The 14,842-nt window shown below is 40.5% G+C and overlaps 2 protein-coding genes across 2 annotated transcripts; both read right to left on the bottom strand.

Moving 5' to 3' along the window:
* Nucleotides 1–4,172: 4,172 nt before the first annotated feature.
* Nucleotides 4,173–11,767, bottom strand: LOC131132110 (serine/threonine-protein kinase 38-like). The gene is made up of 14 exons (XM_058077407.2): nucleotides 11,413–11,767; nucleotides 10,177–10,316; nucleotides 9,390–9,441; nucleotides 9,165–9,287; nucleotides 9,009–9,092; nucleotides 8,811–8,934; nucleotides 8,576–8,730; nucleotides 8,218–8,320; nucleotides 8,057–8,118; nucleotides 7,621–7,738; nucleotides 7,416–7,539; nucleotides 7,105–7,200; nucleotides 6,943–7,034; nucleotides 4,173–6,876 (listed from the first exon to the last, which is right to left on the bottom strand). The coding sequence occupies exons 2-14, from the start codon at nucleotides 10,308–10,310 to the stop codon at nucleotides 6,752–6,754; spliced, it is 1,392 nt and encodes a 463-aa protein (XP_057933390.1). The 5' UTR covers nucleotides 10,311–10,316; nucleotides 11,413–11,767; the 3' UTR covers nucleotides 4,173–6,751.
* A 977-nt stretch (nucleotides 11,768–12,744) lies between these two features.
* med21 (mediator complex subunit 21) lies at nucleotides 12,745–14,791 on the bottom strand. The gene is made up of 4 exons (XM_058077578.2): nucleotides 14,623–14,791; nucleotides 14,416–14,530; nucleotides 13,980–14,080; nucleotides 12,745–13,245 (listed from the first exon to the last, which is right to left on the bottom strand). Exons 1-4 carry the CDS (start codon nucleotides 14,662–14,664, stop codon nucleotides 13,066–13,068), a joined length of 438 nt encoding a protein of 145 aa, XP_057933561.2. The 5' UTR covers nucleotides 14,665–14,791; the 3' UTR covers nucleotides 12,745–13,065.
* Nucleotides 14,792–14,842: the final 51 nt, after the last annotated feature.

Genomic DNA, 14,842 nt, shown 5'->3' with positions numbered 1-14,842 from the left:
CTCTTAATTATTATAGCCGGCTCTATTGAACCTTGCCAATCGCTGCGTTGCTAGCGACGCCGCTCTGATCAGAGGAGCATGGGATATTTTCCTTATGGTTCATTTTTACCTAAAGTACAACAGCTTCAGAGTAATAGTGCTGCTGGTTACCGCGACACAAACGCGCCCCTTAAACCGGAATCTCTTGTTGTTGACAGATAAGACTACACAAATACAGACGTCAAAATGTGTGTATGATAATTCCATCGTCCACTGATTGATTTCCTCTGTGGTAAACAAATGCACATGGCCTAGAGGAGAATTGGCAAAGAGGAAAAGAGACCGGACTTATACGATGGACAGATTTATACGCCAAATAACACCATTTACAAATCGACAAAAGTTGTATTTTGATCAACATCATTTTGCAAATTAATTTCACATAATTTCATATTTTGCAGGTCAATGCTAAATAACTAGCACAAGCCAACTTCTGATGCTAGTAATGCTAGCACTAACTTAGCGTCACCGGCATGTCGTTAGTTTGCGAGGTAAAGGAGTAAGTCTGTAAGTTCATGAACTGTACATTGTTTAATAAAGTACAATTTTATGAAATGAATTTTGGATAAACACGTTGTTGACTTTACCTGTGATGTTTCTCCTGAGCGGGCAGCTCCACTCGGTCCACTGCTGTCAGCCATTTTTTCCTTTGGCGAACGCGCCATTGGAGGAATCGAGGTTCGATTATTTTCTCTGTGACCCGCCTGTGACCTACGTGACGTCATGTTAACGCTTTTCAACTCGTACCCACAAACTTCAATTCGTGCTCATAGAAGAGACGTCGTAGTCGTAGAAATTAGAGTTGTATTCACAAGACTTTGCACTCACAGCTTTTAGATTCATACTCACATGAAAAAAATCCTAACCCGCACAATTTCTCAGATTCATGTATATGACAGCATAATTTTGTGTACAACAATTTCATTGACATACAAATGTTTAAGATTACGAATACGAATGGTTAAAATCATGCACACACCTTTTTGACAGCTATCTTACTCCATATTACCCGCACAATTTCTCAGATTCATGTATATGACAGCATAATTTTGTGTACAACAATTTCATTGACATACAAATGTTTAAGATTACGAATACGAATGGTTAAAATCATGCACACACCTTTTTGACAGCTATCTTACTCCATATAAATGTAGGTCACACTGCATGTCTAGAAGGAAATACTTTATTTGCAATTACTCATTCAGGAACAATGTCTATTTTCTACTTGATATGTACTGTGGTGTGAAAAAGTTTGTTACACTTAAAAGCATCAGATCATCTAACAAATTTAAATATGAGTCAATGACAACACAACTGAATACAAAATGCAGTTTTTAAATAAAACATGTTATTATTAAGGGAATATATATATTCACAATAAAATTATATATTATACATTTAAATATAAAAATAATAAAATAAATGTATTATAAATTTATTATAAATTAAAAAAAATCCAAACCTACTTGGCCCTGTGGGAAAAAGTGATTTCCCCCTAAACCTAATAACTGGTTGAGCCATCTTTAGTGCCAACAACTGCAATCGAGTGTTTGCGATAACTTGCAGCAAGTCTCTATCAGCGCTGTGGTGGAATTTTGGCCTACTCATCTTGGCAGAATTGTTGTCATTCAGCCACAGCATCTCAATAGGCTTCAGGTCAGGACTTTGACGAGGCCACTCCAAAGTCTTTATTTTGGTTTTCATTCAGAGCTGGGCCCCGTTTCACGAAGCAGGTTCAACCAACTCTGAGTCTAACCCTGAACTCTGAGTTGATCTACTCTGAGACAGGAAACTCTGACTTACTGGTTTCAGAACAGGTGATTTCATTTGGTTCAATCAACACAGAGTTTGTTCACTCTGAGTTAAGCAGGTGCACCACGACTTTAAAAAGCCCTCATCAATGGAGCCCCGTTCCCTCGATTCACCATGGGTGACCATGTAGTTGGTCTACATTTCTCATCAAATGTCTTTACACTTAAGACACCACATAAAAAGTAACTGGTTTTCACGCACATTTTCAATTGAAATAAGTAGAAATAACAAACTTGCTCCACTGACAGATTTTTCAAATTATTTTTTTAAGTGAAATGTGATTGAAACACGTGAACATTGTCTAAAAACAATTTACTTTTAGGTGTGATTCGTTTTGATCAGAAATTAGACATTTTGACGAGAAATAAGACAAATATTGTTGGTATGATTTTGAGTTTTTGCAGTTTGATGCAGTCTGACATTCAATCTATTTGCACATTGATGCTGTGAATGGATTTTCTGTTCACATAGTCTCCTTCATTTTCTGAAGGAGCAACGATGGGAATGTGCGCCCCATCGATGCACCCTATCACACCAGGGAATCCTAAAAGAAATTAAAATGACAAATCCCAGTGTGAGGTTGCAGCACCATGTCATTAACTGAATATGATTTATAATCATACATTTTAACTGATTTCTACATTCACCTACAATTCTGTGGAATTCCTCCTTGATGACCCCCACGGGTTTATGTCCCGGGAACACAACGAAGGAGTTGATTCGTCTTTTTAGTGCTAGGGACACTTTTGTCACAGCTCTGCAGACGGTGGCCTTGCTAATGTTTTCTGCATCACCTATATTATATAAAAAACTTCCGTTGGCAAAAAACCAAAGAGCAACACACAGAATCTGGGTGGATGACAGTGGACGTCCACGGTTGGTGATGTTTTGAATGTCCTGACGGATGAGATTATGGATGTAAGTGATGGATGGTGAAGTGAAGCGGTACCGTTCGAAAAGAAAATTATCTGGAAATGATAGCGTGTCCAATCTCGACCTGTGGATAACTTCCCTACGAATGCGGAGCTCTCTTCTGAGTAGTAGTGCCTCTTCGTCTACAGGGTCTTCTACAAACGGACATGCCATGGTTCAAAAAACAATGCGACACACAGCACACCTTGAAGAAAAACGACCAAACTGGCTTTAAACACGCGCGACAATGAATTAATCACACCGTGTGTAGCGTAAGAGGGCGGAGACAGAAAGAAACTCGAGGTTCATTGAAGAAAACCCGGTCCCGACCAGGTTATGTTCACAGAGTCTGTTGCCATAGTAACTGACACCGAGGTTAAGTTACCTCTCTCTGTGAAACAGGCTGGAGTTACTCCTCTGTCTCTGGTTTGACTTACCTCCCTTTGTGAAACGGAAAACTCAGAGTTTCCCTCATTTCAGGGTTAACATACTCAAAGTTTTCACTAAACCTGCTTCGTGAAACGGGGCCCTGGACTTGCTGGTGTGTTTTGGATTATTGTCCTGCTGCAGAACCCAAGTTGGTTTCAGCTTGAGGTCACAGACAGATGGCCCGGACATTCTCCTCCGGGATTATTTGGGAGACGGCAGAATTCATGGTTCCATTTATCACAGCAAAACAGCCCCAGACCATCATACTACCACAACCATATATTACTGTTGGTAGGATGGGTCTTTTTCTGAAATGAGGCGTTACTTTTACACCAGATGTAATGGGACACACACCTTCCAAAAAGTTCAATCTTATAGCGGAGTCGTAAACACTGACCTTAACTGAGGCAAGTGAGGCCTACAGTTCTTTGGATGTTGTTGTGGGGTCTTTTGTGACCTCTTGGATGAGTTATCGCTGTGCTCTTGATACCTCTGCCATGTATGCGTTGGTTGGTTTCATGCACTGTCATCAACAAATCAGGTCAAACTACACACACCTGTATGCATATTCATGTCAAACTGTGAGCTCTGCATGCAACTTCTTTCATTTTGTGCACCAACCACACTGTTGCTGAAGTGCCTCCTCGTGGCCTATATTTCGTCAACGAGATGTCCTGGTTCTCATATTGTTTTCCGCACAGCTTCCATTTTGCGGTAGCAATGCATGCTAACTAGTTAGAGGCCACATGAAAGGTCACTCTGAACCAATTAAACCCATACATCTCATAAATCTCATTTGGAAATGCAATATTATAAACACATTGTTATTGTTGTTGTTACTGATGTTGCCAAAACAGAGGGCTCTAAACCTTTTTCCACAGACTGTCGAAGGAACTAAAACACATATTATAGCATTGTATTGTTTTGTATATATTTACTACTGTTACTACTAAATAGGATGCACTCATTGAGGTTCATTTGATTCTTTATTGTATTTTGCCATGTTATAGACATAATAAATTATCGTGTGAGTCTATGACAAGAATTTCCCCTTTGACCTTTCACTGGGCTACAACAGACAGTACAAACACATCATCACAGAAATGCCAAGTTTATGCTAATAACTACATCTTATGGCAGGTTTCTTTTTAACGCTGATGTGTCCACCAACACACAAAACTAGCTTGGTCCTTTATTTTCTAGTGTCAAGATCTTTTTTTTTTATGAATACTCTCCCATGACAATAAGTCATCTTTGAATAAAGTGACACATTTTGTAAAAGTTTAGATGCAATTTTCTGACTTTTATGAACCACTTTTGGAGGAGAAAACGCATATGATGTTAGCGTTTTACCACAGATATGTCATCATTATATCCAAGGGAAAATACAAGCAATTAGTGTTTGTTACTTGTCTTAAACAGGGGTTTCCACAAACGTCAAAGATATTTTTTTCAACTTAAAAGCTAAAAATGCACAAAGTATTCCTAAACATAAATAATAAATAATGTTGAAAAATACACATCATACGTTATACATTGCTTATACTGTTGTAGCTGACTGGCTTGAGGAGCTCAAGATTTCATTCTGCAGAAATAGCACCACCTTCTGGTGAAAACAGCTTCTTTTACTCCAATGACAAACAGTAGCTTTCCTCCACTTACATATGTATATATATTAAAAACAAGTGAATACTTCCGGTGGGATTGTTCATATTTTTTCATGTGTTCAGGTAGTTTAATGTTGAGTGCAGCCGGCATGAGCTACATCTGGATCACATGTTGTGATGATCTTTGGCAGCTGTTTCAGAGCTGTGCAACTTTCAGCAGACATGATGTGGGTAGTACTTCAGCACAGAAAACAGGCCAATGCTGCCTTTTGTCTAAATAACACAACGAAATTGAGTGGAAAGTGAATAGATTTCCCCTGTTGTGACTCAAATCATTCACAAGGAGTCTTTGTTCTCTGTTTGCTTTGACGCGCTATGTTTTTATGAGCATCCTTTTTTATCTAAGCCATAAAAGCCTTTTCCATACGGCTGTTTTAACAACTTTATTGCTTTTTTTTGGTCATCATGAACTAGTAATTTCCCTTTTCTTCTGTAAGATTTCTTCCTCAAACAATGCTAAGAGTTTGTAAGGTCATGAAAAGCCTTTAGAGTCACTGCTAATAACATTGATGCAATATTATTTAACAGCGACGTAAAGGCACTTCTAAGAAGGAAGTGATTGGACCTCGACAGATTTGAAAAGGCGGGGGGGGGGGGGGGGGGGAGTGACGAGTGACCGAGTGACATGGATCAGCATGTTAACTTGACCTAAAATGCTCCTGCAGGGTTTTGTTTTGGTTTGCACAGCACGAGGAAGATTCCAGCATGATTTGATTTGTTGTGTTTTGATGCGACGATAAACTGAAATGGTAAAGCTACTTTACACCTACTTTACTTACCCTGTAACATCTAAAGGCTAGAGATACACTCTTGAGACAACCCTAAATCCTCAACAATACATATATACACACAATATTTCCTGAGTTATTTTTATACTGTATTTCCTCATAAAGTGCCCATGGATGTTCATTACTCAACTGCAGAGACTAGGAGGCAATTATTCAGGGTAAGGCATTCATTAGGGGGAGCCTTGTTTGTATAAATGCACTTCCCTCACATATAAAGCACACATTCATTCATTCATTTTCTACCGCTTATCCTCACGAGGGTCGCAGGGGTGCTGGAGCCTATTCCAGCTGTCTTCGGACAAGAGGCGGGGTACACCCTGGACTGGTCGCCAGCCAATCACAGGGCACATATAGACAAACAACCATTCACACTCACATTCATACCTATGGACAATTTGGAGTCGCCAATTAACCTAGCATGTTTTTGGAATGTGGGAGGAAACCGGAGTACTTGGAGAAAACCCACGCATGCACGGGGAGAACATGCAAACTCCACACACAGATGGCCTATGGTGGAATTGAACCAGGGCCAAGCTGTGAGGTCTGCGTGCTAACCACTCATCCAGCTTTACAGATGCCACCATGGTGCACTAATGACCCCTGCAGCCATGCTGTTTTTTTTCTGATGGGGGGGGGGAAGGGAGCTTTAATTTACATGTTTTTTTAAATTCAAGAATTACACCATAAGCTACTGTTTGAAAATGAATGAAACAATGCAAATAATGCTGAAACCTTCTTTTTAAAAAGGACATGTGGTTTGTTCCAGAATGTTCCCAAGTGTATAAATGGTGGACTTGTTTTGCATAAGCTAGTTTAGCTACCATTGTTAAATGTGGATGCAGTGATTTAGCCTTTATGAGATGGTGCATGCACATGCACTCTGCTGAGCTGGCCTGAGAGCTGTCATGTACAGTATATGACACAAACGAGGTAATGCGGTAACTAACCATTGCGGGCAATAATGACTTGTGATGAGGGTGAGTTATACGTACAGTCGGCGGGCGAAGAGGCGTTTCGGCCTTCAGAACCAGCCGGAGCCCTCCGATGCCTGACCCTGTTAGTCCGTAAATGTTTTTTGTTTGTCCTCCCTGTTTGAGCTTGTCAGGCCTTCCCGGGCTTCACGTATGTGGGAATGGTGCCTCGTTGAGTCAGGCCCTCGAAGCGCTTATAAGTGTAGTTGAGAAACACCCAATCCTTGGACTTAAAGTCTGGTTCTGTCGCATTGGCTGGAATGGATAAAATTACATATTTAATTTTTTTTCCTGATAGATGGTCTGACAAATATTTCAAACCTGGTTGGAGGATGTCTGATTCCGGGAAGTCATCAAAATTAGACGTGTCATCAATGCTTTTGATTTCAATGGAGATGGCTGCAGGTCGCTCTCTGCAAAGGGAATACATGAACAACATAGAGTGGTGGGAAGAAAAAAACAACAACAAAAGGATAAGGGTACCTGATGTGCTCCCAGTCCACGGACTCAAAAAACTGATGGCTTTTGATCTCCTCCACACTGCCGGCACCAATTCTGTTTTCTGCATCAGTGCAATACCTGCAACACAGAAACACTGATAAATCAAAGTATACACGTTTTGTGCTTACCTACATGCTAACCACTTTCCACCATGCGGTGGTTCCAGAACCTGCAGCGCTAAATGAATAACCGCAACATCATCATACTATGCCACCTATTATGCTGTGCCTGCAAAGTCTGCAGATCCGAGGTCAAGGACTCTTGAGTGTTACTGGATTCTTGTCACCACATACCTTAATATCATGTCCTTCGCTCTCTCTGAGATGGGGACTTCAGGTGGAAAGACGAGGGTTTCCTTCCAGTTCATCACTTTCCGATACGTCTCCTGCGGCGTCTCCGAGCAAAATGGCGGATAGCCTGAATAGAAGCAGCGTGGGTCATTTTACACGCGACCAACTCATCACATTGTCTTTCACTTGTACGCAAATGTACGCTTACCGATTAGCATTTCGTACATAATGACGCCTAGAGACCACCAGTCACACAGCTTGTTGTAGCCCGTCTGCATGAAGACTTCAGGTGCAATGTAGTCTGGTGTTCCCACTGTGGAATAAGCCTGAATGTAACACAGAGAGCGAGGACAAATGTTGTATCAAGTATGTAAGTATACATAAACACAACGTAGAGTCAGGTTTTAGATGGTTTTGAAAATAGAAACTATTTTTTAAGTATCGAAACACTCTTGCAGTCATTTTAGCACAGTAATATACAAATACTATATACAAAACCACTAGAGGGCACTGTAACATCAGGCATCACTCAATACATTTGTTAGTCTACACAAGCGTTTGTTCAAAAACAAAAACTACACGAAATATGATGTAAAACTCTGTCAATCCTGTTTAATGATTCAACTGATATGTTAAAGCTGTACCAGCTGTCTCCGGTTCTTTTTCCAGGTTTCTGCTTTCCGCTTGGAGTTCATGTTTTGAAAAGCTGCAGAAAAATAAAAAAGAAAAGGCCATTCACAAAAACATGCAGCCACAAATGATGACATTCATTTTCTTTGGAAAATTAAAAACAAAAAATACGAACAGAAGTCACTCGGTGGGTTGTGTGTCAGGTTTCTGTAAAATTCTGTGCGGTGAGCTTTCTTCAGTCCGGTACAGAGGCCAAAGTCAGACAGCTTCACATGTCCCTGTGGAGCAAACAAACAAGCATTCAGGTAATCACATCGTTCTCCTCCATGAGTACAACCTCTCCCTGAGTCACCACCTCAGCCATTAGCGTGTCACGGGCCCTGAGCACAATGCTAGAACACGCTTCTCGCATATTGCTTATGCTCCTGTTAATCACATAGTTTTATTTTGACCAGTGGTGAGTGTCAGTGTTTAAAAAAAAATCACTGCACTTGGACACGGGTCATTTTCCATGTGTGTGTGTGTTATCTCACCCTGGAGTCGAGCAGCAGGTTGTCCGGTTTGATGTCTCTGTGGATGAATCCCAACTGGTGGATGGAGTCAATGGCCAGGACTGTCTCTGCTATGTAGAACTGGGTAGCTTCTTCTGACAGGGTATCCTTCTTCATCAGCAGGGTCATCATGTCACCTAGCGACAAGGTTTAGCGCTTATTTGCACATCCTGTGCCAATATTAACTACACATATCCAACATGTAATATGTGCACACCTCCAGGTAGAAATTCCATGATGAGGTAGAGGTTCCTTTTGTCCTGGAAGCTGTAAAACATCTTAACTACCCAGGCGCCGTCTGCTTCCACAAGAATATCCCTCTCTGCCCTGATGTGTGCAACCTACATGTGGATGGAAAATGTTACATCATTTGACAGTGTGTGTGCAACACCACCAGCTTATGAAAAAAAAATACCTGTTCTTTTTCCAGCATGTCAGCTTTTCTTAAAATCTTCATGGCGTAAATGTGCCCTGTGTCCTTTTTCTGCACCAAACGCACCTGCGGTAGAATGAACGGAATTGAAAGACAGTAATACACAGCAGTGTAATACATATAAAAATGTTAGCGTACTTCTCCGAAAGCACCACGCCCGATGACTTTGAGGGATTCAAAGTCATCCAAGCCCAGCCGCGTCCTCTTCAGTCTCAAGAACTCCGTCTCCTTGCGAGCGTGCTGCGAACGCCGCATTACTTTCTGCCAATTTGAAAGGAAACATCATCAGAATAATGTACGTCTTCTGCAATGGCTATGTAGAGTAAACATGACTTTACTTATACTAACAAATTTAGGCATTACCTCCTCATCTGGCAAGCCCTCATCTTCCATGGCCTTCTCCAGCTTCTTCTGCCTAGCAACAGAAAGACAATAAGCCAGAATAATGTGCTTTAATCAATAATAACCATCACAGACATGAATCCATGAGAACCATACTTTTCGCTCTCTCGATTAGGCTGAATGGTAGCATTTAAACACAGGAAGTGAAGAAATAGTTAGGGTTAAATAAGCTCTGCTTCTTCCTAGTCCTTTTCAAACATGTTGAATAGCCAACTTGGTGAATATGTTGTAAACCATAAGGTGAAGCTGTAAACCATAACCATAATAATGAAGAATTAAAGATATAGCACTGTAACATTTATGTGAGATAAAAATATTAGAATTACAAAAATCACAACAGCTGCTCAAGCATAGGCATTAGCAATGATATTAATAATTTGGGCTCCATGCCATTTTGGGAAGGCATGTTCCTGCTACTGCTCAAGTTTATATGGATGGTACATTAAATACTAAATACTATAAAACTGTTATTTCTGGCTGTATTCTGATGAAGAGACAGGAAAATAAGTAAATAATAACCATCAAACACACACACGCAGGTGTAAGCAATTATATCACTTGGTGGTTGACTTGTCACAGTCACCTGAACAACCAGATCAGCTCTCAGGTAATGCGAGCGCACGGCAGACACCCATTGTTGTGTTCACACCCGCAGCATGTGTGGCTCGCGGAGCGACACCTGACCCTTTGAGCAACGTTTACATGCATGAAGTTAAGGGAGAACGCATGAAAAGGCGTGTGTCCTCACCTCATCTCTCGCTCCTCGTGCTGAGTGAGCAGCGTGCTGTAGAAGTTCTCCAGCGTCAGCTTGGCCACGGTCACCCTCTCTCGGGTGTGGTTGCTCATCGGGAGGGCTGCTGCAGTCCCTCCTGTCATGGCCATACTATCCTGTCATGAACATAAAACCAGTAGAGACATCAGTCCACCTGCTACTTACACCATTGATTGTTTTGTTGTATTTTTGAAAATAGTCTTTCCGTGAGACTTCAAAATTTGTCTTTTAAATACACAAAAATGTGTGATGATAGCTGCTCTGTACTATAATGTATGGCTATGTTTTAAAACTTGCCTTTTTAAGTCACAGAACAGAGGATTTGTGTTTCCTGTGGGAAATTTTAGTTAGAAGTAGATTTTGGTGCAAAGAAGGAAATGGGCTGCTGCGTACAAACTGTACACCTTCAAAAAAAAAAAGAAGTATGACTGGTCCTGATTACAGCTCTGCATGCCAGAGATAGGAGCCCTGTTTGGTCTAGTCCAGGCCACAACAATCACATGCAAAAAAAAATTTTCACTTCCTGGTTGACTTCTAAGAAAAATCACTGAATAACTCAGGCTTAGACGGGGACATTGCTGATGTTTGGAAACATTGACGACAGCTGCACAACAGTACATTCATTTAGGTGTAAAATGACCATACTTGGCACTAATATAGCGGCAGACACATGCACACACTCCACCCTTTTCAAAGACTGGCAAGGAAACTTTCCATCCTGAATGAAAGAGTACAGTCATCACACTCACAAGAGGAATGGGTCACTCATGTCTAGACACACACACACAGGGTAAAATAACTGATAATTTATTTTTCTCATGAATAAATTAACAAATGACAAATAATGTTGTTGAATTCCAGTGGCAATAAATGAAATTATTAATGACACGGTAATTATCCTGTATTTTATTGTTGTTGACTACACTATTAAGTGTCTAATAATTTGGTTACCTTTAGCTGCATGAGAGAAGCACACTATTAGGAACACTGACTGTTTTACACTTAACAGCTTCGTAAAGGCAGACTTTCTGATAATGTATTGAATGTGTTCCTAATATACGAGTGTATGTTTTTAAAAAGCCTCATACTGACTACATACATATTATGGTTAAATAAATATTGCTGATGTGTTGGCTAATGCTAGCTATATCCCATTGGAGCAAACAGTGTAAAAATAACTAGCACTTTTAAAATAACCAGGCTCATCCTTACCTCCGTGTCCTGCTCCAGTGTAAATTAGTGGCTTGCCGCCAGCCTCCAAAGCTAAGTGAAAGAAAAATATATTGTGTCTAAACGTCTTTTCTGCCTAAAAATGTAGGCAGACAAGACTGGGACCCCAATGTTACCCAGTGAGCTACACAGGAAACATAGCCCTTATCAAAAACAAAAACATGGCGACATTCCTAAGCCACTGAGGGCAGGACAACATTAAATTGTACTTTAATATATTAGCTGTTTTCTTCATACGTCTAGGCGCAGCGGCTCCCCAGCATAAATGGCTAAAAATATGAAATCTGTTTCCTGGGATGGACTGGCTCATCAGACGCTGCGGTTACGCAATGGCGTAGCTTTGGAATGGCGTTAGATTGGACCAATCGTCGACGGGGATAATATAACTGACCCATCACGGGGAGAGGTTGTTTGAGGCTGAAAACGGCGTCAGCCAATAGGAGGTGTCGAACCGCCCCTTATTTGTGCGCTTGGACACTAGAGGTGGGCGGACCGATCAAATAGTGGATTGGGCATTTTTGAGTTGGTTTGAATGATCGACTTCATTTTTCCCAAACAAACTAAGATTAATTCAATAATTTATTAATTTGTTTTCAGTGGCATTGTCTTATATTGTTGTATTTATACATCGTTGAATTGTTATATATACATAAATATAGAATGCCTTTTATGGTCACATGTAAATAAATGCTAATATAAAAATGTTTGTTGATACAACTTGTGTTATATTGGGATTATAATTATGATCAACAAATTAAAGAAAATTCGGTATTACAGACACTGGCCCTCTGTTCACTCAGTATGAGAGCGACATACACGAGTACTGCATTGCCCACCTCAATTTGACAGTACACAGGTTCATTAGGCTGTCTAAAAGGTGCAGTAAATAATTTACAGTTTAATTATTTTTTGTATAAACAATCTGTAAGAAGAGTTCTAGAAGGTAATTGGGGTCAATAAAAGGTCACTTATATCAGTGTTTTGGGTTTTTCATTGGCAAATGTCAAAGTGATTTTATAAATAGTTTTCTGTAGGTATCCATATTTGGACATTTTTTTAAATGAAAGTGCCATGATGTCAGTGCACAGATGTGGGTGTGACTTCTTAGCACATCTGGGTGTGGAGTCCAGCAGCAGACAAAGTTGTTTTTATATTTTGCCTGAGCTCTGACGCAGCATCTATATTTACTTTATGGCCTTGGATTTCACACAGATTGAATAGTTACATTACCGAGGCTTATGAAACACTCTAAGCGAGCAAAAAAATGCCACCCTCAGAATGCGAGGAAATGAGTGTCACATTCAAGAATCTGGATAAACAAAACTTGACATTTTATTCAAGCAAAGAAAAAAGTCACATTGGAGCTTAAATTGGGCTGAGCTGGTCAAGTTACTTTATAAATCAGCCTGAAGTCCCTTATAAATATTTACAAAACAAATATACAACATAGACAAAACATACAAAACCGGCCTGTTTACCAAGACATGTTCATGTAGAAATGTAGTTTTTACGCTTCATTTTTCCACATTTTAGTGCGTCTAATGGTGACATCATGAAATATGGCTTTTGACCAGGCAGACAGATCCAGCATGTGAATGTCAGAGTGAATGTCAAGTAATGTGTGCAATTGGACTGTCAGGATTCAGGCGGCAAAGACTGGCAGGGAGCGCCATTGCGGGTGCGGAGCTGAGACTGAGCTATGTCTGCCAGGGCACTCTGGATCTTCTCCAGCAGCATGTCGCCCCGGGTGACCACCTCCCTCAGTCGGGCTGCTGCCTCATGGTTCTCTTCTTCTAGCTGCCGCAGACTGGCCGTCTAGAGCATATAGTGTCAAAGTACTTACGACTAGACTGGATGGTTCTGTGTTTCACTCTGTGTATGAATTTACTTTATAAAGACAACGGACATCGCATTGTCAGCGTATCCCATCCAGGAATGCTGCAATGATTTAGTCCCTTTTGTTTTGTTGAAAACTGTTTCACTCGCTCACAAACACATTATAGGTGGGACTGTCTGTGTAGCCTGTTACAACTCTGTACAGAAGATGGCATTGTATCTGTGCTTTTTAACACACCTCACATACCACAACAGACATGGTTGGGCATTATAACGCACGTGTTCATCAATATAGTGACATATTAGATGTATAATGATGTCTACATTCGCTTTAAAACAGTACACACTTATTGGAGACAGGAAACAATGCTGAATATTTTTGTAATCATGTCATTAGGCACACACATTTTTGGAAAATCTCCCTTTCTGTCATGATCAATTATCCAAATGAGACATAATCTATATCCTGCCACGTATAGATTACAGTCCTGCGAGGAGCACTGACTGTATGTTAATGGGTCGGTATAATGATGACAGAGGCAGGATAATGCATAACCAAGTAAACTGTAGTTGCTTTTTCAGGCTTCAGAATGGACAAAATGCGCATGACCGCAAAAGTTTTTTATGTGGACAGAGACGTTTTAAAATGCCACTGGTGTGGATGGAGTGGGGTAAAATATCCATGTCCTGTTGTGAAATGTGAAAATACTGACCTGCAGAGCCGCCGTGGACTCCTCACTTGGCAAAGAGTCGATGAGTATGTCCACATCCTTGGCTGTTCGGGCAATCAGGGCTGCAAACAGCTGAGCATATTCTAGACGCAAAGAACCATGCATTGAGTGTTATTCATTATCAGGATGACTGGCATTAACTGCTGCTACAAATGCTACATTAGTTGCTAGCAATTTAGTTGTTATAACGTTTTAGAGCCATGTATCTCATTCATAAATATTAAACATTCAATAATTTAAAGATAATTCCTCCCTCATGAAACACCTGCTTGGTACGTAGGATGCAAGACATGCATGTCTATAAAGAGCCAACAACTTCGACCTTCCATTTTTTTTCCTTGTATACATCCCAGTAGATTCCTGAAGTATAACTTAGTAAAGGAAATAAAACATCCTCTAGTCGGCATAAATCAAGCACCTTCAGTTTGATTTGCAGGCTGATCGTTGTTTATCGACGTCTGAATGTTACTGAAGGAGGCAGGCGGCGCACACTGTTGAAGCACCCCGATAGCGTTACAAAACTGGTCTGCAAGCTGGACACACAAACAATCAGTTATTAGCACTTATTATTATCATTATTAAATCACAATTATAGCAAAGTGATGCGTAGTCTTCGACACGTTACCGAATTGACGGCATCTTGTAGCTGCGTGAGCCTATCGGCCATATTTGTTTACTGTCTTCTTCGTTTTAGTTTGAGCGCCGCTTGAACCACGGCGCGACTGTGACTCAACATTGCCCCCTCTTGCTCACTACATGGTAATTTAAGTATGTTTTACTTTTTATCCCCGAAATGTTTTAATTTTATACACACACACACACACATATATATAGTAGTATATAGA

The sequence above is a fragment of the Doryrhamphus excisus genome, linkage group LG2, assembly GCF_037039965.1.
Source record: "Doryrhamphus excisus strain RoL-2023G ecotype Guam linkage group LG2, RoL_Dexc_Guam_v1.1, whole genome shotgun sequence".
In the NCBI taxonomy this organism is placed as follows: Eukaryota; Metazoa; Chordata; class Actinopteri; order Syngnathiformes; family Syngnathidae; genus Doryrhamphus; species Doryrhamphus excisus.
The sequence above is the reverse complement of the archived record's forward strand: the minus strand, read 5'-3'. Positions and strand labels throughout refer to the sequence as shown.